Source organism: Halictus rubicundus, unplaced genomic scaffold, assembly GCF_050948215.1.
Source record: "Halictus rubicundus isolate RS-2024b unplaced genomic scaffold, iyHalRubi1_principal scaffold0028, whole genome shotgun sequence".
Lineage (NCBI taxonomy): Eukaryota > Metazoa > Arthropoda > Insecta > Hymenoptera > Halictidae > Halictus > Halictus rubicundus.
Genome location: NW_027488569.1, coordinates 1,742,374 through 1,766,417, shown reverse-complemented (window position 1 = coordinate 1,766,417; position 24,044 = coordinate 1,742,374). Strand labels below are relative to the sequence as shown.

Sequence of the window (24,044 nt, the reverse complement as noted above, 5' to 3'; positions counted from 1 at the left end):
AACAAGCCGTAAAAACGACCAAGGGTTAAAAATCATTTAAAGAATATCGCAGTAACTATTAGTTTTTTCACCCCATGTATCCCTATAGATTTTTACTCAGGGTTCAATTAAAAAACTGAAGGCGACCTTTATTGCAAAACGGAAAGAAACTAATAATTATATTATATTATATTTTTTCATATACTAAATAGTTTACTAATTTATGTGATACACTTACAAGGGAACATATTCAGATGCGAAAATCCGATTTTGATGAAACTTATGGGAGCTTCTAGTTCTTTGAAAAATATTTGACACGTATTTTTTTTTATCGGCAGACATCCACTTTGAAGGGGTGAAAACAGCCCTCAAAGTTGGGGTTCAAAACCACATTTTTTGAGATATCTCGGAAACCAGAGATCGAAAAAATTTGAATTTTTTTTTAAATTGTGTGTTTTTCAATGGGAAACGTAGTCGCGCAAGAAAATTTTAACAAAAGTTTTTTGTTTAAACAATATATTAAAATTTTGATTTTTTTTTGCAGTTTCTTTTATTTATTGTTAGTTAATTTTAATGTAAACTTGGGTGTGTGATCTTTGATCCAAAATAGGGGATACATGTTTCAGGATTTTCTTTTTTTTTGCCATTTAACAATAATTATGCATAATGGAAGATAGTCTTGCACCTGGCGTGCGTAGGAAGGAATTCTGGCTTGTTTCATCGAAATATAAGCATTTAGTATAAACGTGTATAGTATTTTAAACAATACCACTGGGTTATGTGTCGTTTATTGTTTTATTAGTAGCTAAAGAAGGTGGCGCAGGTAGCAGCGTGAAATACTTCAGTCAACCACGTTCTAAATAATTCTTTCGTTGGTTTACGCCATGTGGAAGCTTCAATATGGACATTAGGTGCCGTGAACACACTTCTTCGTACACGAAGTCCTAACTGCCCTTTGACTCCTTTCAAAACAATATACAATGGCGATAGCAACTGTCCATCAGCTGAAATTGTGGGCTGGATAGTGTAGCTGTGAGTTGTTAACGATATGGATTGGACAAGAGCACCCGTTTCTTTTTCACCTTTGTGTGAAAGTGTTCGACCAGAGTGCAATTCCAACTGGAACCCACTTTGATCACTATTGAAAATATTGCTTGCGCCATAATTTTCAAAATACCCTTTCACATGACACACAAAATCGTCTGCTGCTGCGGTCAAATCTGTTAAATGGTTACTATGATGGCGGGTAACGAGTTTCGTCGTTTTTCTTGATACTATATTATAGTTCTCTTTAAACTTCCACAACCAACAGGACGATGCCTGAAATCCTGCTAAATTTATTGATGAATTTTCGATCATTGCCCACCGTCTCAAATTTATGTGGTGTACCAAAATTTTATTATTTCTTGCTACAATAAATTTTTCAAGTGAAGCCTTTATTAATTTGTTCTTCCCATCTGTATAAATCTGATTGTCTCTTCAATTTCTTGTATTGGTTTTTTACAGTTTGGAAGTTTAGTGTTCTTTTTCTTCCACTCTTCCAATAATCTACAGCTTTCTTCTTATATTCTAAATCAATGTCTACATATTCCATTTCTTCTGGACTCTCGTCCGGAGAACTTGAAGACGACGGTTTCGATGTTGACGCTGATTCCAAATCTTCTTCGTCTTCGGGAACATTAAATGAAGTCGGTTCGTCTGTTAGGTCATCGAATATCAATTGTTGTTGCGTTTCGAAATTCATGTACCCTGCTTCTCCGTACCTATCAATCAGATCTATAATAATGTGTGCCAGTTCAATTTCCTTCCCATTCGTGGGTGTTCCCTCGTTATTATTACTGTTATATGTTTCCATCAAAATGTTTATAACGTTCGTCAGATTGACCTTCATGTTTATAAAAACGAATCTAACAAGAAAAATAAACAATCAGCAAAAGTAAAATTAATATAATTATCGGATGTTTTTTTGATTATCGTCAGAAATTATTTGTTTTATGTGGCACTGTTTTAAAAATCCGAAAGAAGTAGCCTTAACTTCTTAATATCCACGTTGCTTTACAAACCGTAATGCAGAAAGACTAATAGCACACGTAGCAAAGTGCCCATATTTATACATTCTTAAGACACCTTACGTTTCCCACTCTCTCACCCTAACAACCAATAGAAATGTTTGAAAATATTCGTGTTCTTCTGAAATGCTATATATAACCGAGGTAAAACTGATGTGAGGCATTTGCCACCAGCTCTTTTCAGAGCTACCATAAACGACGAGGGAAACTCCAGCTTCGAGGATTCACAGTTTAAAAAGGCTGCAGGTATATTTTGACCGAAAGCCCAACGACTGCAGAAATTCACACGCGAATTGGCTATAAAAGTCGGTACCCTTACTCCGCCGCGGTAATTAGCACCGCGTCACGCTGCTACCTGCGCCACCTTCTTTAGCTACTAATAAAACAATAAACGACACATAACCCAGTGGTATTGTTTAAAATACTATACACGTTTATACTAAATGCTTATATTTCGATGAAACAAGCCAGAATTCCTTCCTACGCACGCCAGGTGCAAGACTATCTTCCATTATGCATAATTATTGTTAAATGGCAAAAAAAAAGAAAATCCTGAAACATGTATCCCCTATTTTGGATCAAAGATCACACGCCCAAGTTTACATTAAAATGAACTAACAATAAATAAAAGAAACTGCAAAAAAATCAAAATTTTAATATATTGTTTAAACAAAAAACTTTTGTTAAAATTTTCTTGCGCGACTACGTTTCCCATTGAAAAACACACAATTTAAAAAAAAATTCAAATTTTTCGATCTCTGGTTTCCGAGATATCTCAAAAAATGTGGTTTTGAACCCCAACTTTGAGGGCTGTTTTCACCCCTTCAAAGTGGATGTCTGCCGATAAAAAAAAATACGTGTCAAATATTTTTCAAAGAACTAGAAGCTCCCATAAGTTTCATCAAAATCGGATTTTCGCATCTGAATATGTTCCCTTGTTAGCTGAATCAGCCTGTATATTATTTTAGCAAGCTTAATACGTAAAATACCTCGCGTATCCGAGTTGCTTGCATACGACATCAGCTTCCTTGAGTGTCCAGCTAGAATCACAAATAATTCCCCAGCCAGGAATCTTTCCTTGAACTTCCACATAACCATCGTGAGGTCCAGAACCACCTCTAAGTCGAATCACCTATCATTAAGAAAATACGCACTTTTTATTGTATTAATCTTAAGACAATTTCACTTCAAAATATTTCATAAAATGTAGAGACTATTTACAAGAATTTCTTGTATGCCGTTTGCCAAAAATGATACTCCCTCTGTCCCATAATAATAGTAGCAGTGAATGAATTTAATTTGTCCCATAATAATAGTAGCAAAAGAAAATAAATATAAAATGCAACATTTATTATCAAAACTCTAGATTAAATTAAACAATAAACTGAAAATATTACTCCTCATTTTTATTTTTAGTATTCAGATAGTTTCTAGATTTTTCAATAATTTCGTTATTGCATTTTAACCATCGTTGTTTAAACTCTCTTTCACAATGGGTTGATATTCGACTAAAATAAAGATGTGTCAAAACAAATGACAGAAGTCATGAAACATTGATTTTGACTGAAGACTTCGCATCTTGGCGCTACCACATAACTTACAGCTACATTCACCAATAATTCCCGTTTAAATAATCACTTGCTGCTATTATTATGGGACAGAGGGAGTTTTGGCTTTTAGTCGTGGCGCTTTTTCGTGTTGTTTATTTAGAGACAATCGAAATGAAGGATGTGAAAAAACGAATCACCCTATGAAAAGGAACTGCGTTTTTTTTTATATTGATGTTTATCCTCATCTTGTTCAGTCGTTCAATAAAATATAGCAACAACTTATAGAAATAGTGACTACTAATGTTTATTCAATTTAAGGGGTGTCACAGTTAGATTGTAACCTTTTCATCGTATATTTATTGTTTACTAGCTACTCGGGGCGTGCCTTCGGCACGCCCTCGCAACCAGGCCCTCCGGGCGGGTTGCCCTTGCGGGCGGCGCACAATGCGCGCACCAATGACATCACAACTTTCGAACGACTGGACTTTAGCAATTAATATCACTGCCTCATTGTGAATTTCCTCGCTTAGTTCCAAATCTGGATTGTTATTTTTGTATTTGGTCCACAAATCAATCGGTTTTGATGGGAAGCATGTTGCGATATCATCGAAAACAATGTTCGTATTTTATGAGCATTTGACAAAAAAAATTGGAAAAGTTGCCCGGAAAAATTGAAAGTCGGGAAAAAATGAGACTACCCACACCGCGACCGCCGCGAGAGGGCCACGACGGCGCACAGTGGTCTGAAAAGGCCGACAACGGCTAAAACCCTAGGAAAGCTCTATTTCGAAAAAATTCTCGATAGAAAGTGTTTTTAATTGTTCGTGGGCACGATAGAAATTAATTAATTAATTAAAAAATAAATAATAGATTAATAATAAATAATAAATAATAAAGTTGACACATAGATTGAATATAAAATAAATTTAAAATGAAATATAATTGAATTTAGATTAAAAATGATAAAAAATAAGTCCTTTCCATAAAAAATACTACTTAATTTAAATAATAATAATTTTATGTAATTTAAAATAAAATGAAATAAGAAGAATACGCTTATGTACAAAATTTAATGAAAATTTATGATATAGAGGTAACAGTTATTTACATTTTAATTAAACTTATTATTTACACGAAAAAGGTACTTTTTTTTAAGGAAGAGGAGGAAAATGCCTTACGCACACCCCAGAATGGGGTAGTGTGGGGCTCAGGTCGCAGATTTTTGGCGTACTCATACCCACTAAAAACCTGACCTCACCCGGGACGGTCAATGGACCGCCCCTCTACTTCCATGCCTCTAGCCCGTGGCATGAGAGAGAATGAGAGAGAGAATGAAAAAAGTATACCTAGGTATGCAAGTTGTTATCGAAATTTACATCAGTAGAGCTTCAACTTGTTCATCAAATGGTAGCTTGTTTTTTGTTTTTGGTTCTGAACGAAATTTATTTATGTAAGGGTCAGACGAAACCAAAAGAAAATTAAAAACGTCTTCATTCGTGTTAAAAAAACGTAATTCCTCTATACGCGAATTGGTCAGGAGATGGGCGTTGTTGTTGCGAGATTTTATTTTTTCAACGCATTTTTCTAAATCACGATCACACTCCAAAAGGCACTGCACCAATTCGTGATTCGCACACCGGAACATTTTGTTTAAAAATGACGAGAAACAGAGAAGAACCATAAACACCCAGATCAAAAAACAGTTGTTTATGTTGTTACGTATGGAGACGTTCTCCACGTTTATTTCGATTAGAATTTCTAATCTCTTTTCTGAGAACGAAAAGCGTCCCAACAGGCCCCTTTTATTAACGAAAGATACTGTATGCCTTGTTTATACCAAAATCTCTAGACACTCCCTTCTGGCATCCGTTAATCAATATTCTGATAGGAAATAGCCCGGATAACCTTCATTAACCCCTTTTAACGAAAATCTAACTGAGGCCTGCTTTTCATTAGAAATGACAAAAAATGTGACTGTGACCCTACGTGACATTAAATCTTAAACAGAGTACCCCTTTCATTTTCAAGGTATATAAACCCGTTCATTTTCATCCTCTTCGGTTAGTCGAGAAGCGGTTCAGTTGAGATTCAGAAACGGTTCCGTAACGTTATAGTAATCGTGCAGTCACGTCGCGTTACAGAGTCAAGTCTAGTGAGATCGGGTTAAAGTCCCTTTCGAATCAATTCATAACCTTATAGATTCCGTTAGTTCGGTATATATTCTATTTGGCATTCAACAATCGCCATCTAACCTCGCATTGCCAGTGCGTCAACACCGTGCAACATAGGTAAACAATTCCTCTAATTGTACATTTATTATATTCATTTGCGACACAAACAACAACACTTGTAGTAATTTCAATTCAGAATAAATTGTCTTGTTTGTTAACTCGCGTACCCTTAATTATTGCCTAAAATCCTAATATAATAATTGAACGTTCCCACACGATACAATCTAACCGCTCGGATTGTATCAATTAAATTATATAGAAGTTACGAGGCTTACTAATACTTAAATTCGATTCAACGAAGATTTCTCCAACCTAGTGGCTCCTCGATTTCGCATTGAGTGCGTCCACGAAATTATACCATCCTAGGCGGATCCCCGATTTCGCATTGGGTTCTTCCGCATCCTAGCAGCTCCCTGATTTCGCATCAGGTGCGTCCGCGCTGCTCTTATACAACCTCCTTTCGTATCGGGTTCGCCGCGTGTTCCCTAGTGACTCCTCGATTTCGCATCGGGTGCGTGCACGAAGTTTCATCCTCCTAGTAGCTCCTCGATTTCGCATCGGGTGCGTCTGCGTTTGACACCAACCTCCCAGAGGTTCCCTGATTTCGCATCAGGTGCGTCCTCGACGTCAACTATCCTAGCGGCTCCTCGATTTCGCATCGGGTGCGTCCGCGTACCTAACTAACAATTGAAACCATATTCCTGGGGTAAAAATCCCCTCGCCGGCCTCTCGCGTCGCTCATAGCCCTGGCTCGTAACAGCCGAATTTGAATCATTCGAAACGTTTGAAACGTTTTGATTTACTCCCCTACTAGTCAAAAATATAAAAAATTTGATTTTATAAGACACTTGAAAATATGGAGTTTTAGCCGCTCTCAGACCACTGTGCGGCGTCACCTACCGCGGCCACCGCCAGATGGACAACGCGACGTAGCGAGTTTCTTGCAAGCACCGACGAGATATATATAAAGACTGCCAGCCTTACGGGAGAATGTGTCGTTCGAAAAATGCGGTGTTTTCTACCGCCCTCTAGGATAGATTTTGGCTGGAGTAAGAAACAGAAGGCCAACGACGGTATCTCGTCGGTGCAGAAGACCACTAAGGAAATTCTCGTCGGTGAGAAGGTGAATCATCACGGAACCATATCGATTATCAAATGTTACATTCTCCGACAAACGTATTCAAATTAAACAGATATTTTTTTAGTGTTGCTTTTTAAGATTTAAAATATTAAAAGTAAAACTAACATCAAAGACGAAAAATTCGTAAAAATATTTTACGTAAGAAATGATTAAAGCATAATTTTAGGAAAATCAATTTCTACTTCAAATTTCATATGAGATACCTTAATTTGTAATTTAAAAATATTTCATGAACAAGCATTATTTCCTTACACTTTTTTTATAGATAATTGTTCCAAGAATCGATCTGTGGGAACAGAAATATGTTGAAAACCAGAGTAGCGTTTATTTAACGTACTATTCCGAATAGTATAGAGTTTGAGAGAGAATCACGTGGATGAATTAATATAATATAAAATCGTATAATTGTAGGAGCAAAGATGGGCAAATTTTTATTGAAATAGACAGATAAGATTTATTGAAAAGATAAAAAAATGATTTGTTACGCATCAAATAAAAATAATTATGTTATCTCTATTCCACACGTAATGAATTTATTCGACGGATAAAAATTTTTTTATAAAGACCGACTAACAGCCTACAATGTAAGCAGATGGAGAATCCAAAATTATTGGCAATTTATGCTTTTATGTTTTTAATCAGAACAATATTGTTAATACGAATGAGTTGTAGAGCTCATCCCGATCAAAATGAGTCCAAACACGACATCATTTGGACTGTCTTTAATGAGATAGTAATTTTTATCGTAACATTACGTATCAGTGAAACTTGGTCGATTACACCCGAATTTGACCTCATTTTCATCAGAAAAATCCCGTCCATTCACTCGTCACAATTTTATGAGGATATATTGAAAAATCTAAAAGTTTAAACTTTCATACGTGCGCGATTCTCCATCCGCTTACGTTGTATGTCGTTTGTCGTCGCTGGGTTTTTGAAGCTCGGCGCTGGGTAAAAGTTATTCAAACATTTATTCGAAGCCTTCGAATAAAAGATACAGATGAAAGATGAAAAAATTTCTCGAAGTTTGAATAAATCCGCTTCGAATAAAAAAAATTATCTTTTGTCGTCGGATAAATTCTCGTCGAATAAAATTATTTATTCGATACTCGTCGAATAAAGATACTTTTTTTATTCGAATCTTCGAATAAGGAAATAAAAAATTTTTTATCTTTTATTCGTTATTCGAAATTTTTATTTAGATAAATATTTTGCCCAACTCTGGTCGGAGAATGTAACATTTGATAATCGATATGGGTCCGTGATGATTCACCTTCTCAACGACGAGAATTTCCTTAGTGGTCTTCTGCACCGACGAAATACCGTCGTTGGCCTTCTGTTTCTTACTCCAGCCAAAATCTATCCTAGAGGGCGGTAGAAAACACCGCATTTTTCGAGCGACACATTCTCCCGTAAGGCTGGCAGTCTTTATATACAGGGTGGCCCACATAACTCTAAACAGCTCAATATCTCGAAAACTATGCCATCGATTTTAAAGTTCTTAGTCTTAAATTGCATGGAACTGAAGGGCCTTTCTGACTACATAAACGTGAAGTGGCCTCCCTTCCCCTTTAACGGGGAGGGGAGGTACCTTTGTAATTTTAAATGGAACTCCCTATAAAATGTTACATATTTAGATTCTACCGGAAAAAACAAGTCTATTTTGTCTGAAACATTTTTTTGTCAGATACTTCCATGATGAGATATAACAGTTTGAAGTTTTGAGTTGTAGCTACTTGAAGCGCTCGGAAATAGCGTTATGGAATTATACGCGTTTGAGTCCTTTGCTTATTCATGAAGAAACACAAACAATAATATTTACAATTCTTGAGTTTGACTCACTTATCTATGAAAACGTATTCAGTTTAGAGCTGTTATTCAAGCAGTAACATTGTGATTATGGCTACTTTTGACACAGAAGTGAATATGTTATTAACGTTAGGTGAATGCCAAAAAAATTATCGGCGTGCGGCAGTGATGTTTTTTGAACGTTATGGGATCAAAAAATGTCATGCAACATTTCATAATTTAGAAAAACGGCTTCGCGAGCACGGTGAATTGTGTAAAAAAACTCGCAATAAACCTAAAGCTGTCACTAATGAAAATAATAGTGCCAGTATTCTTGCTGCAATTACATTAAATCCTCATATTAGTCAACGTACACTTGCAGAAACATCACATATTAGTCGTTCATCAATTCAACGAATTTTGAAACGGCAAAAGTATCATCCATATCACATGGTTTTATCACAAGAGCTTTCGATAGCAGATTACGATCACCGCGTAAGATTTTGTGAGTGGCTGCAGGGTGTTGTGGAAAATGACTTTTTGTGCAAAATACTTTTTTCCGATGAGGCCACTTTTATGAATTCAGAGCATGTAAATAGACATAATCTGCATTATTGGTCCGTGGAAAACCCAAATTGGATGCGATGTGTTCCCTTTCAACATCGATGGTCTTTAAATGTTTGGTGTGGCCTAATAGGAGATTTTGTGATTGGACCTTATTTTTTTCAAGAAACTGTAACATCTGCAAGTTATTGTGATTTCTTAAAAAATCATTTGCCTGCGCTTTTGGAAGATGTGCCACTGCACGTTAGAAGAGAAATGTGGTTCCAACAAGACGGCGCTCCTCCACATTTTGCAATCATCACCAGGCAATTTTTGAACGAAAAAGGGAACAAATGGATAGGTCGTGGGGGACCTCGTCAATGGCCTCCTCGATCCCCCGATCTAACACCATTAGATTTTTTCTTGTGGGGATATGTAAAGGACAAAGTTATGTTTGAACCACCGACGACAAAAGAGGATATGAAACAAAGAATACGTGACGCTTGCGCTTCAGTGACTCCCGAAATGTTAAAAAATGTTAGAACAACTTTGATGTTTCGAGTAAATAAATGTTTACAAGCCCGTGGTGGACATTTTGAACATTTCATTTAAAGTACATTTTATTTCTTCACGAATAAGCAAAGGACTCAAGCGCGTATAATTCCATAACGCTATTTCCGAGCGCTTCAAGTACCTACAACTCAAAACTTCAAACTGTTATATCTCATCATGGAAGTATCTGACAAAAAAATGTTTCAGACAAAATTGACTTGTTTTTTCCTGTAGAATCTAAATATGTAACATTTTATAGGGCGTTCCATTTAAAATTATAAAGGTACCTCCCCGCCCCCGTTAAAAGGGAAGGGAGGCCACTTCACGTTTATATAGTCAGAAAGGCCCTTCAGTTCCATGCAATTTAAGACTAAGAACTTTAAAATCGATGGCATAGTTTTCGAGATATTGAGCTGTTCAGAGTTATGTGGGCCACCCTGTATATCTCGTCGGTGGATCAGTGATAGTTCCACGTTCTTAGTTCCACAACCGACGAGAGTATCTTGACATTGGGGCCGTTACCGACCGCTCCCAGTACCCACCTGGGACCCACTTTGAGACTCGCAGTTTAACACGGGGGCTGGCAGTCTTTATATATATCTCGTCGGTGCTTTTTTGTTCGTTTCAACGCCTGTAAGCGGGCAATGCTTTGTTTCAATTGGTTTTCTGTCATATCACCATTTTTTCATTGCCATGCTTTATGATACACTACATTTTTTGTTTCGTTTTCTGGCGCATAGACAAACAAAGCTGATGGTTTTCCGACACGGGAACAGGCGACATACAATTGACCATGCGAGAAGCATGGATTTTCAAGATTAATGCTGCAAACACTCAATGACTGCCCTTGTGATTTGTTTATTGCCATTGCGAATGCAAACCGCACCGGAAATTGCAAGCGTTTAAAGTCGAATGGCATGTCGATCGGAATAATTGGGATGCGTGGTATCAAAACGTCTTCTCCTTTGTACTTTCCTGTAAGAATTGTTGCTTCGATGACGTTGTTCATCAATTTCTTCACCGCAAGTCGAGTGCCATTACAAAGACGTGGTTGATTGATATTTCGCAACATTATGATTACCGATCCGACTTTCAATTGTAGATTATGCGGCGGCAATCCGGGCAATTCCAGCGAGTTTAAAAATTCGGTTGGATAGTTGACGACATCATCTTGGCTAGTAACGGAATCGACCGATTTGTACGTCATCAATTCGCCAGCAATTTCAGTTTGAATCGTTAAATTCAATTTGTCGACATCAATGTTTTTCGCAGCTAATATAGCACGTTCGCTCAACCAAACATGATTTTTGTAATTTTGAGCAATGTTTGGGAACACCTTTTGGATGAGTTCGGTCTTTGATTCGGTGAACTTGCAAAAATTGACGGGGAATTTAATGCAGCCAGTCGAAATGTCAACGGGGATTTTGCCATTGCCAATGTCCAGCAATCGTTTTAAAATACTTCTCCAAATTGGTCGTTCTGTAACTTGACTCGCATGTTCATACTTAATTTGATTGTCTTGACGTGTTTCCACAAAACGGACGACTTCAAACATGCATTAAGTTCATCGGCTGGCGTTGACCTTGGAATCACTGGCAACGTTTGTCGAAAATCACCTGCCAACAGAATCATCCCACCACCAAACCGATTTTGATTGTTTGATCTTGCATCGTTCGGTCTAATACCTCCGAAGACCTTTTATGCGCCATCGTACATTCATCCCAAACTATCAATTTGGATTGCTGCAAAACTTTGGCCATCGCACAGTTCTTCGAAAGGTTGCACGTTGGAGTTTCATTGATTTGCATATTCAACGGCAACTTGTGTGCTGAATGAGCTGTTCGACCGCCTTCCAACAACGCAGCTGCAATTCCTGATGAAGCAAGTGCAAGTGCAATTTCATTCTGCGAGCGAATCGTTGCCAAAATCAATGCGATCAAAAAAGTTTTTCCAGTTCCACCGGGAGCGTCTAAGAAGAAAATCCCTCCAGTTCCATCGTTCACCACTTTCATGAGAGTGTCGTACGCATATTTTTGTTGCCGATTCAACAGCGGAACGTTCGTTCGAACTGATTCTTTCAATGCTTCACAATCATATTGTTTTTCGCGGTTCAACTCTTGATTAAATGCGTCGTGCATCGGACGATTGGACGCTGCCATGCCTAATTGAGGTAATACCTTGTTCGATATTATCAAGCACATGTCCTCAATTAATATCAATGCCTCGTAGTGAATTTCCTCGCTTAGTTGCAAATCTGGATTTGAAGTTCTAGTACGCACCCGATGCAAAATATCATCAGACATGTTATCTTTGTATTTGGTCCACAAATCATTCGGTTTTGATGGGAAGCATGTAGAGATAATTATCGAAAACAATGTTCGTATTTGATGAGCATTTGACGAAATCACAGCCTCTCCGAGGGTGTAATCCCAATGAGTGTCATTCTCTAGCAATCGCAAACGTTGACAGGCTTCTCTATATGTGCCACACAATTCACCATTAACAGTTCGTAGATGTTGGAATGATGTTGGGCCACGAACGTTCACTAATAGCAAACGCAAATAGAAACACTCGTCGTTGCTAGGATGGACTGTGTAAATGCGACCTAATGCATCGGTGGAAAATACATGTGGGTAACCTGGAACTGGATTTCCTTGTTTCCGTCGTTGAAATTTCTTTGACGATTGATGCCAAGTATAATATGTTGGCATTTCGGAGTATAGCAGCGTTCGGGCGAAGTCATCGTTCTGGCACATTTCAAAAAAACTGGTCAATGTTGTATATGGCGGTTGCTCAGCTCGTTGTAATGCGTTCTCCGTAGTGAAATATACTCTTTGACCATTTTCCAAATGTACAGCCAAGTGAACAACAGTGGAATGTCTTTCATGAATGGCGAATGAAAAAATGCGTCAAATTGCTTCGTTACTGCTAACATAGCGGCCCATTTGATATTGAGTGACTTCATCGTTGGAATTCTCCGCACCAACTCCAATCACAGCCATGTCACTTCCTTTGATCACATACTTGCAGATGTATTTGATAGATTTCACGGAATGGCAAGATTCGACGTTGATGTGCGCTTTGAATGTCTTCGAAAGTAATGGCGAATACGGAACAATCCAACGATTATCAACTTCAATGTCCTGTTGATTCATTTTGACAATTGTTGATCTTCCATTGTCTGCAGTCGATCGGCGACGATACAATGGATAACCGTCTTTGCCGGTAATTGTTTCTGCTACTAATGCCCGTGGATAACGCTTCGAACATTTTCCGTCGACCATACACGGAGAATTTTTATTTAATGTTCCACAGGGGCCACGAATCATGATCTTAGTAACAACCTCATGCAAGCCTGGATCTTCTTCTACATCGGGAATTTCTGCTGATATCACATCATCTATTTCATTCGGTCTCAACTTCTCAATTAACCAAATGAGAATATGTGCGTGTGGCAATCCGCGTTTTTGCCACTCCACTGAATACATCCAGCAGCGCGTCTCGCCGAACACGCGATGGTTCACAATGAAATCCATCAGTGATTTCAATTTCTGTTTGAAGACTCTTGCGGTGATGTCATGGCGATCGATTGGTGATTGGCCAGGGAATAACTCTTCTCGAATTTCTATCCACTGCGGATTGCACGTGAACGTGATGAACAAATCTGCTGTACCGTAATGGCGAACATACGACATGGCATCTTGAGCGTATTCATGCATATGTCGTGGACTTCCGACATACGTAGCCGGGAGAATCGTCATTCGGCCGACATTCTGTGCATTTCCGTCAGCATTGAGGGCACCTCGAAGGTGAACATACTCTTCGGAACGGAGTTTTGCCTGGTTCAATCTTATGAATGTCAATCGCTCAGTTTCAACTTTGACATACATATCGACAGCATATTGGTGTCGCAAATAGACGCCGACATTTCAAGATGTGATTGTCCTCATTTTTACGAACCATCAGTCGATATGAATAATAGTTCATTGAACTGACTTTTTTGTTCGTTTCAGCGCCTGTAAGCGGATTTATTATCTTGATCGAGAAATGATAACCGTCTTCACCTTGCCAAAATATGATGGGATATTGCAACGCATCATATGATCGGTGCGTTTCGTACACACGCTGCAGCTGATCGTTCCGCCGATGTAGAACGATATCACGGGATTCGAAATTTTCACCAACGACGACAATGGCAACATCATCAATTGTTGGCGCATTAAAACGTCTTGCGTGTTCTCCCGCAGGCGTCTTATCGGCTCTGATTACAATTTTGTGATTATCAGATGGCATGCATGAAAAAAAGTTTGCAGTTGTTCCACAATTGGTCTTTTCACCGAACTGTTGTGTGCACAACGCTGATCTACTTCTTGTGGTGAATTTCCCATGAAATAAATCTGCAGAAATTTAAAGTCTGCATCCAGCGATGGCAGTAGCGAACCTGCTCGATGATATATTTGACCTTGAATCTTGAAAGTGGGCATGAAATTGTCCCGAACCACATTTGTTGCGCCAAATGAAGTCATTTGGAAGCAACTATTGTATTTCTGGATTTGTGTCAGGAAATGTGTGGAATCTGTTCCTGTTCCAGAAATTAATGAGCGCAATGGCTTTGGTGCAGAGTTGGGCAGTATCCGATGAAAAATTTATTTGAACGGCTTTCGGATACAAATTCTCTGTTCTTTTGTTTCTATTCGAAGTCGGATGAATCGCGAGAAGTTACTTGTATCTTTATTCGTCGAGCGTCTGGTTTCGAGATTTGTATTCGACGTGCCTCCGGATGATTTTCTGGCTATCTTCAGGATTTATTCGGATGGTCGGATACAACGCCTCCATTTATTCGACGGATTTATTTGTAGATACTCGGCGTCGCCGACCATCCGAACGATTTTAGGCGTCGAATAAAAATTAATTTCAGAATGTATTCGAAGGCAGATGTCGCGGCGAAATTTATTCGTAACTTTTATTCGATATCCGAAGCTCGATTTGGCCAGACGATTTATTTGAGAATTTATTCGGGACGAGTATTTGGCAGAGATGAAAATGAAATGTATCTTTTATTCGAAATTGTCTTCGAAGTTCGGATGGCCGACTTTTTTATCCGACGTTGCCAAGCCATAATACGTAAATACTTACCACGGTACAGTGACTACCATTAATAATCGAACACTTTTTATCGTTTAAACTTTAAACGCTTGTTTACATAAATAAATTTTTATTATTTAAACAATTGTTTAAACAAATAAATTTTTGTTATTGAAACAAATGTTTACACCAGTACATTTTTACTAGTTAAACGCTAGCTTACACAAATAAATTTTTATTATTTAAACAATTGTTTAAACAAATAAATTTGTATTATTGAAACAAACATTTACACCAGTACATTTTTACTAGTTAAACGCTAGTTTACACAAATAAATTTTTATTATTTAAACAATTGTTTAAACAAATAAATTTTTATTGAAACAAATGTTTGCACCAGTACATTTTTACTAGTTAAACGCTAGTTTACACAAATAAATTTTTATTATTAAAACAAATGTATGAACCAGTACATTTGTATTATTGAAACAAATGTTTAAACCAGTACATTTTTATTACTTAAAATATTGTTTAAACAAACACATTTTTATTACTTAAACAATTTACGTCACGTTTTGCAGTGAGTAAAACTCTTTATAAGAAAAGGAAATGTCATTGGGTTTCACCATTGGTACTCTGCTGGATGTTAAGTTATTAAGACAATTTTATAAAGAACTCTTTAGATTATGTATTATGTACAGGTACACGTACATAGGCATTGCATGAAATGGCATTTTTCTGTCTACGGTTCTGAATTACCGACTCTGTAGAACATGCTCTGATACGGCAGCGGACTCTATCGAAATGGAACGGTCAGCTAGTGAAATAAAATTCGTTGATGAACTTCGAAGGAAACGTTTCAATACTGGCACCGTCTAACTTATCGGATTTGTGACGTGTTTAGACTTGTTTTCATCAGCAAACTATTTGCAATCGATTAATAATGTTCCCATGGCAGAATTATGAATTGTAACAAACATTTTATTGTTATTAATAAGTGATGGTGAAACGCTTACATTGTTGTCTCCAGGCGGCACATGACGCGACGCTCCATATGGTCGTGATTCAGTATCAGAGGCAACATTGTAACCAGTAGCGTATTGGCGTTTACCAACTAAATCTAATATTATTTCTTATTAACGTTACCATAATGATATCATTACCTACCGATTGAAAATGTTTTCCTGAACAAAATAAGCCCAAACACGGTACAAATCGAATAATAATATCATCGGGTTGTGCTGCCTTTTTCTTGCGCCTTCGGCCATGTCACGGCCCGATAAGACCAAGACAACAACCCTCGCAACACGTCACCAAGCCCAAGTTCACGACTGATTCAGCACCCGACAACTTTGAACCATTAAACAGTCCCAAACCTTTGTACCCCAAAGAAGATTACCCATTAATATATAAGACCCCAAACCCGTGTACCCAGCAGTCGACGATCACCTCTGCTACGGCACGTCTCGCCGATCCAACTTCCAAAATAAAAAGCAAGTTCGAATTCCCGAAATCTTCGAGTATTCAATCGCGAAAGTGAAATACGGCGTTCCTTCGCGAAACCAGCCATTTCACCGTAACATTTTGGCGATCCTGCCAGGATACCGGTTCATCTGCTGGAAGAAAATCTTCAACGGCAACCAACCACGGCTGTTTGACCACGAAGACGGACTACGAGAGCCCTTCCGAAGCAATACATCGGTATCGATGAACCAAGGTCAGGACGACATCTTAAGTTATCGAGAATAGAATCGAACAGTTCCCCTACGTTAACCAAGAAAATGGCTAAACCAAACGGAACCGTAATGGTAAGCGAAGAGATACTCAATGGAATTCTCAATTCAATGAAAGAATTACAATCCGCGGTTACCTCTTTAAGCAAAACTACTGCTAAAGAAAACGAAAACCGACAGAAAGAAATTATAGAATTATCCAAGTTAATGAACATCACCGCTACTATGACCGACGACAGCGCATCTCGGAACAGAGGCCAAAGAAACTCCTCAGGAAGACGCGGGGAACATTCATCAGGGAACAACTCGGAAGATGATGAACCCGAAATAACTGCAACTTCCAATGCAACAATTGGACAAACGGCGTCAAACGCCATTCGTACTATCCGAACGCTGAAAGGAAGAGACGACCTAGGAGTAGAAGACTTCATAAGTGATGTCAGGTACGCCAGATCCGTATGTCGCGACAAGCATATGCTTCTGAAACTCGTAATTGCGGAGAAAATCACGGATCAAGCAGAGCGAGCCATCCGATACTTACGTATAGACACCTACGAACAGCTCTACGAGGCCCTCAGGACATACGTCACCTCGCCCAATACCGTCAATACCAGCAGAAATAAGCTGCAAAACACGCGACAAGGACAAATGGAGAGCGTAATGAGTTTCAATCTGAGATTCAGACAATCCCTGAACGAATTGAAATACGCTATCCAGTACAAACACAACAACCCAGCGGCAAGGAAGATTGCCATCGATGAAGACGAAGACAATATAACCGAGGATGCAGAAGAAAGTATTATATCCATGAGAGATGAAAAAGATGACTCAAGAAACAATGTTTCAAAAGTAAATAATGTTATTTGTACAAAACAAGAGGAATACGAATCTCAACTGATGCATATAGTTACAACTAATTCAGAAAGCTCAAAGTATTCTGTTGAAACAGTTAAAACTAACGAGGCTGTGAATACTGATCTCAGTACAGAAGTAGATAATCTAACGACAAAACAGTATATTGAATCAACAGATATTTCGGAAACTACTACTCATGTTGACAAAGACTATGCCACTAACAAATCAGTGGTACCTCTGGGAAATAATGAGGGTGATACTATGAAAAGCATAAAAGACGTTTTAACAGAAGATGCAATGGTATGTTTCGATAATTCAGAAGACCATTCGAATGCTAGTTATCCTGAAAAACTACAAAATGAAAATGAAGCTAATCTTACTCGAGAATCTTCTCCAGAAAGTGAAATGCCTGATTTGTGCATGTATGACGAAACAAAAAACTCTTTACCTGAAACCTGTGTGAAAAGGAAATCAGATAATGAAGAGTATAAACAGGAAGAAGAAGAAAAGTGTGAGTTACCTTCCTTTGATTCTTGTAGAAACTTGGAAACAGATTCATCTCCAAGCAACACAAATGAAAAAATGATACCCAAACTCGTCATAAAGAAGACTGATGCTTCAATTCCTAAAACAGAATACTTATTGGATTCTACACAATCCGAAAATCTTTCTGATAAATATAATACAAAGTTATTACCTGATTTGCGGCCAAAAATACCTAAAATGATAATCGTGAAAAGCAGATCACGTTCAGCAACTCCTACTACTGAAATCTTGGAAAAAAATAAATCTGAAAAGTCTCGAAGCTTTTCGTCAGAGCATGTTGAGGTTACAATGTCTCCCGTATGAATCCCTGTGCATACGGCACTGAGTCCGCCGGACTGCGGCAAGGTGGGGGAACGGCCACCGAGCGCGCGCGACAAACGAAGTCTCGACTCAACCGTCGAATATGTTGCCACGTGTAATCCCAGATGGGACTTTTGTATTAACCATTATATATATAATAAAGTATTATATACTATTTAACTTTACTTCGCTCAGTGCAATACTCTTTTGGCCCACATCGATAATCCTAACAGAGCATAATGATACTAGCATGGATGTAGATAATAGCGATTCTGAATCATATACATTAAAATACAAAAACTACGAAAGCAAAGTTCCAAAAGTGAAAATAAAGTTGGACAACATTTTTTCTAAGGATTTGAAGCTTTATATGAAACGAAAAGCTACTAAAAAGAACGTCTCAAGAAGTAAAGTAAAAAAAATTAAAATTCCAGAAAACAAGAATTCCTCAATAAAGTATGGAACAGAAGACAGTTCAGAGGCAGAAATTAGTGGTTCTGATGATGATGAAGCTGAGAAAATACCGAAATTAAAATTAAAGAAGCAAGATGAGGACATGATTTTATCGTTAGAAAGAACCAAGGAAAATGATACAAATACTTCAAAAACACTTATCAAGAAATCTAAAAAATCCAAAGAAGAAGGCGTTAAACACTTTAATGATGATGAAATAAGAAAAAAATGTCCGCAATATATTACTGCAAAAATTCCTAAAGTGATAATAAAAAGAACACAAGTTGGCGCAGAATTTAAATGCGAAATTAGTAAGAATAAAAAGTTTTCTAATATTGATGCATCAAAGTGGCAACCGAAAGTTAAATTAGAAAGACTGAAGATTCTAGACCACATTGCGAAAGATACAAAGGAACCAGAACTCTTGTTAAGTGATAAATTACATGTCGAACATGATATTAATAAAAACGATTCAGATTATAACGATAGAGTTAAATTATGTAGATCTAATTCAGTATCCAATTTATCGACTATTAAATATAAGCAGAGAAGATTTTCTGATCCTGATTACACGAAAATAGATGTGAAATCAACTTTAACTGATATTGATTTAAAAGATAATAAAAGTAAACCACCGAATGCTAATGAAGTAAATAATCTTAAAATAATCGATGATGAGAATAGAAACTTAAAAAGAAAAGTTGATTCTTCGGACGAAAGCCAAACTACTATAGAACTTCTACCAGCATCTCCTGATAGCAGTGACATTGACAATGAATCAAAGAACCGTGAATTTGAAAGTATATCTAGAATGCACTTAGATGATGCCATACCAACTCAATTGGAGCTGGAATTAGATCTCATTGATCTCAGAAATACCCAACATTCAGATGCGCTTACGCCAAAAATTAATATGTTAAACTACGCAAATATTGATAAATATGAGCATGCATCACATTCTAAAAACGAATGTGTAGACACTGGAACATCAAAAACATTTTTCAATGATTTACAATGCTCTCCGCAAAGTGCCTTTAATAAAAACAAAGTGCAAAGTCCAGAAAAGAAATCAAACGATTATTTTTATTGCAATGACTTATTAGTTAAGGAAGTCTTAGCTGCTAAGGAAACACTGAAGAAATGTCTATCTCAATCTGAAAATGAAAATAAGGAGAAAAGGGTATCAAGACCTAAAACTGTAGCAGAAAAGAAACAGGGTTTAAGTTTTAGTTTTCAAAATCTCGAAAAATCATGTTATAAATCGGAAGATAAGAAATTTACAAGCACAGGAAAGAAAGAATATAAATCTGTTCAGCAACTGGATATTAAAGAAGTTGAAGAAAACCATACCAAACAAGATGAACATTCTTCTAAGGGACAACAATTAAAATGGGAAGAGTCACAAGAAGAAACATCTTACAACTGTCCTACAGCTTCTACGTGTAGATCTACCAGCGTACCTGAGTTAGCTACAATTTCTTTAAAAGCAACCAAAAAAAAAAAAAAAATTCAGTCAAATTGCTATCAGCAAAGAATCTTTGAACATAGAAACTAATACGCTCAATCCCTCGAACAATCTGGATACCCCACAGGATACATAGAAACTTACAAAAAAAAAAAAAATCAGAAAAGAAAACAATAAATAGTATTCAAGATCAAAGACCGAATGATAGTTCAAGCGAAACAAAGACAAAAGAAGATAATATGCCATTATTAGTGCCAGAGTTTGCTTTTTGATTCTAAGTCGGATAGAGACAGTTCTAGATCACCACCTGTTATTACCAATCAGGAAGAAAGTGACAATGCAGTAGAAAATACGAAAGATACAAAGAATAAAGTGATAACTCCAATCGAGAAAATAGAAGAGAATATTAAACATTCCTATAAAGACTGTGAAATGACTATAGGTGATATTATAACACAACTGGCTTACCATGAAAAGGCAACAATAAAGCATAGAAGATATACAAGAAACGTATTTATACCATGACGAAGTAAGGATAATTGTAGGAATAGACATAAAACCATACGTAAAACTAGATGAGAACATTGTAGAACACTATTCGAGAATTAAAAATATATGCGAACAAGAAAATTGTACACAAAGTTTAGAAATCCAAAGCATACTTTCTAGACTTAACATACTGAAAACAAAAATAATTCATTTAAAATCTTTGTTACACATGAGAACTAAAAGAGGAGTTTTAAACTTTGTAGGAAGTATTTCCAAAACACTATTCGGTACATTAGACGAGGACGATTTAAATTTAGTTAATGAAAACAAAGACAAACTATTCGATCGGCAGAATACAATGAACCTCATACTACAGAACCAAACAGCGATCATAAAAACAATCTTAAATTATGAAGTACAAAACTCGCAAAATTTACTCAAGAAGCACATAAGGAATTCTAATCAAATCACAACACAGATAATGGCATTAGAAGCAGTAGTATTCGAAAGTATAGAACAAATAGACACACTTAACACAGCTATACTGATAGAAAAAAAAAAGGAATAGTTCACCCAGACATTCTTACCAACGAAGTATTTTTAGATGGATACATTAGAATATTAAAAGAAAATAAATTACAATCAATTATAGAACCAACAGAAGGTAAAAATTGTTACACTGAGGTATCCGAAGTCAGAACCATAGAAGCCACCGCACCGGTACCATACAACAGCAGTCCTCCACCGAGTTACGACCTACCACCACAATTCAGGTTACAAGAAATGAACGACATCGAACTAGACATCGCACCTGTCAGGAGAAAACGAGTTCGTTTCGGAGCAACGAAAGTCTAATGAGGGGGGAATGTCACGGCCCGATAAGACCAAGACAACAACCCTCGCAACACGTCACCAGGCCCAAGTTCACGACTGATTCAGCACCCGACAACTTTGAACCATTAAACAGTCCCAAACCTTTGTACCCCAAAGAAGATTACCCATTAATATATAAGACCCCAAACCCGTGTACCCAGCAGTCGACGATCACCTCTGCTACGGCACGTCTCGCCGATCCAACTTCCAAAATAAAAAGCAAGTTCGAATTCCCGAAATCTTCGAGTATTCAATCGCGAAAGTGAAATACGGCGTTCCTTCGCGGAACCAGCCATTTCACCGTAACAGCCACGCGGCCGTGTTTGCATGCTGTCCTTTTCTATCTACGTTCGCCGCAGTCGAAGCGGCTACAAATTAGGGCTGTTACTTTTCCGAAGCATCGACACTTCGAAGCTTCGAAGGATTCGAAGGAACGAAGGGACCTTCGAAGGTGATGAAAATCGAACCTTCGCACCTTCGAAACTTCGATCCTTGGACACTTCGAAACTTCGAACCTTCGATTCGTTTCCAGTTAACGGATAAAAGGAATAAATTTTCATAATTTGTTTCTATATTCACCATCTGAATTATTCCAATAATTTATTGTTAAGATAATATATTTATTATTTGAATTATCATTTCGATAGTTCACTGATGAAATAATTGTTTAAATAAATATATTGTTACAATTTGTTTCTATATTCATTATTTGAATTGTTATTTCAATTATTTATTGTTAAAATAATGGTTTAAATGAATAAATTTTCAAATTTTGTTTCTACATACATTATGTGAATTATTTCAATATTTCATTGTTTAAATAATTATTTAAAGAATGTACAAGTATTTACATAATGAATATAGAAACACATTTCTATAGATTATAAAAATTTCCGTAGATTATAAATTTTTATACTCTATAGAAATGTATTCCTATATTAATTATGTAAATACGTGTACATTGTCTAAACAGTTATTTTAACAATAAATAACTGAAATAAGAATTCAAATAATGAATATAGAAACAAATTGTAAAAATTTATTTATTTAAACAATTATTTCATCAGTGAACTATCGAAATGATAATTCAAATAATAAATATATTATCTTAACAATAAATTATTGAAATAATTCAGATGGTGAATATAGAAACAAATTATGAAAATTTATTCCTTTTATCCGTTAACTGGAAACGAATCGAAGGTTCGAAGTTTCGAAGTTTCGAAGGATCGAAGGTTCGAATTTTCTGCAATCGAAGCTTCGATATTCGAAGCTTCGAAATCTTCGACCTTCGAAGCAAAGTAACAGCCCTACTACAAATATATGCATATATATTTGCAATCACAGACGACGATATACATATGTATATGTGGTGCAACGACAGACGTCGATCCCTGCCGAATGATTCCGAGAGTAGAAGAACGAAACATGTGTTACTTTCTTTTTGGCTGAAGGTGTGCGTTGTTTTCAACAAATGCAATCTTTTCATAGAAGGGAACTTTTTAAAAATTTGCAAAAAGTGAGGATATAGCCCCAAGTGTCCTCTTTACAGACCTGTTTTTTAAAAAGATGAATATTTTAAAATTAACGAAATTAAAATTATCTGAATCGAATGCTGCATCGCGATACACAGCCTTGGACGGCCGGACACACTGTGCTGGGTCGAGAAATTTCGTGACATTTTACAATAAATGTTGAACCGTAAGAGATATCAGGATGAAATTTGCAGTAAACTTCATTAAAAAATTATGCCTATCCACTGATAATTGTCGTCATAAATATATATTTTCAGTAATAATTTTTTAATTCATTGCTTCAATGGTTAACTTGTTATTTATTTAGTACTGTTCCAGATAATTTAAATCATCGATGTCTTTGATTCTAAATTTCTGCATTTTTTACAGAGTCGGTAATTCAGAACCGTAGGCAGAAAAATGCATTCATTACATGCAATGCCTATGTACATGTATCTATCATAATGTAAAGAGTTCTTTATAAAATTGTCTTAATACCTTAATATCCAGCAGAGTACCGATGGTGAAACCCAATGACATTTCCTTTTATTATAAAGACTTTTACTCATTGCAAAAGGTGACGTAAATTGTTTAAGTAATAAAAATGTGTTTGTTTAAACAATATTTTAAGTAATAAAAATGTACTGGTTTAAACATTTGTTTCAATAATAGAAATGTACTGGTTCATACATTTGTTTTAATAATAAAAATTTATTTGTGTAAACTAGCGTTTAACTAGTAAAAATTTACTGGTGCAAACATTTGTTTCAATAATAAAAATTTATTTGTTTAAACAATTGCTTAAATAATAAAAATTTATTTGTTTAAACAACCTTGTAAGTAATAAAAATGTATTGGTTTTGTGGCGGCCCGCGCAA

General features: G+C 36.6%; 1 protein-coding gene and 1 long non-coding RNA gene across 6 annotated transcripts in view; one reads left to right on the top strand and one right to left on the bottom strand.

Moving 5' to 3' along the window:
• The window catches only part of LOC143363221 (uncharacterized), a 327,991-nt gene that overhangs the window by 188,860 nt on the left and 115,087 nt on the right, over window positions 1–24,044 (bottom strand). For all 5 annotated transcript variants that reach the window (XM_076803819.1, XM_076803820.1, XM_076803822.1 and 2 more), the window contains one exon: window positions 3,038–3,180. In XM_076803819.1, coding sequence (XP_076659934.1) covers window positions 3,038–3,180 — 143 coding nt within the window. The remainder of the gene's footprint in view (window positions 1–3,037; window positions 3,181–24,044) is intronic.
• Window positions 13,531–13,990, top strand: LOC143363227 (uncharacterized). Its single transcript, XR_013083776.1, has 2 exons — window positions 13,531–13,789; window positions 13,867–13,990. It is a non-coding gene; the product is annotated as an uncharacterized LOC143363227 (long non-coding RNA).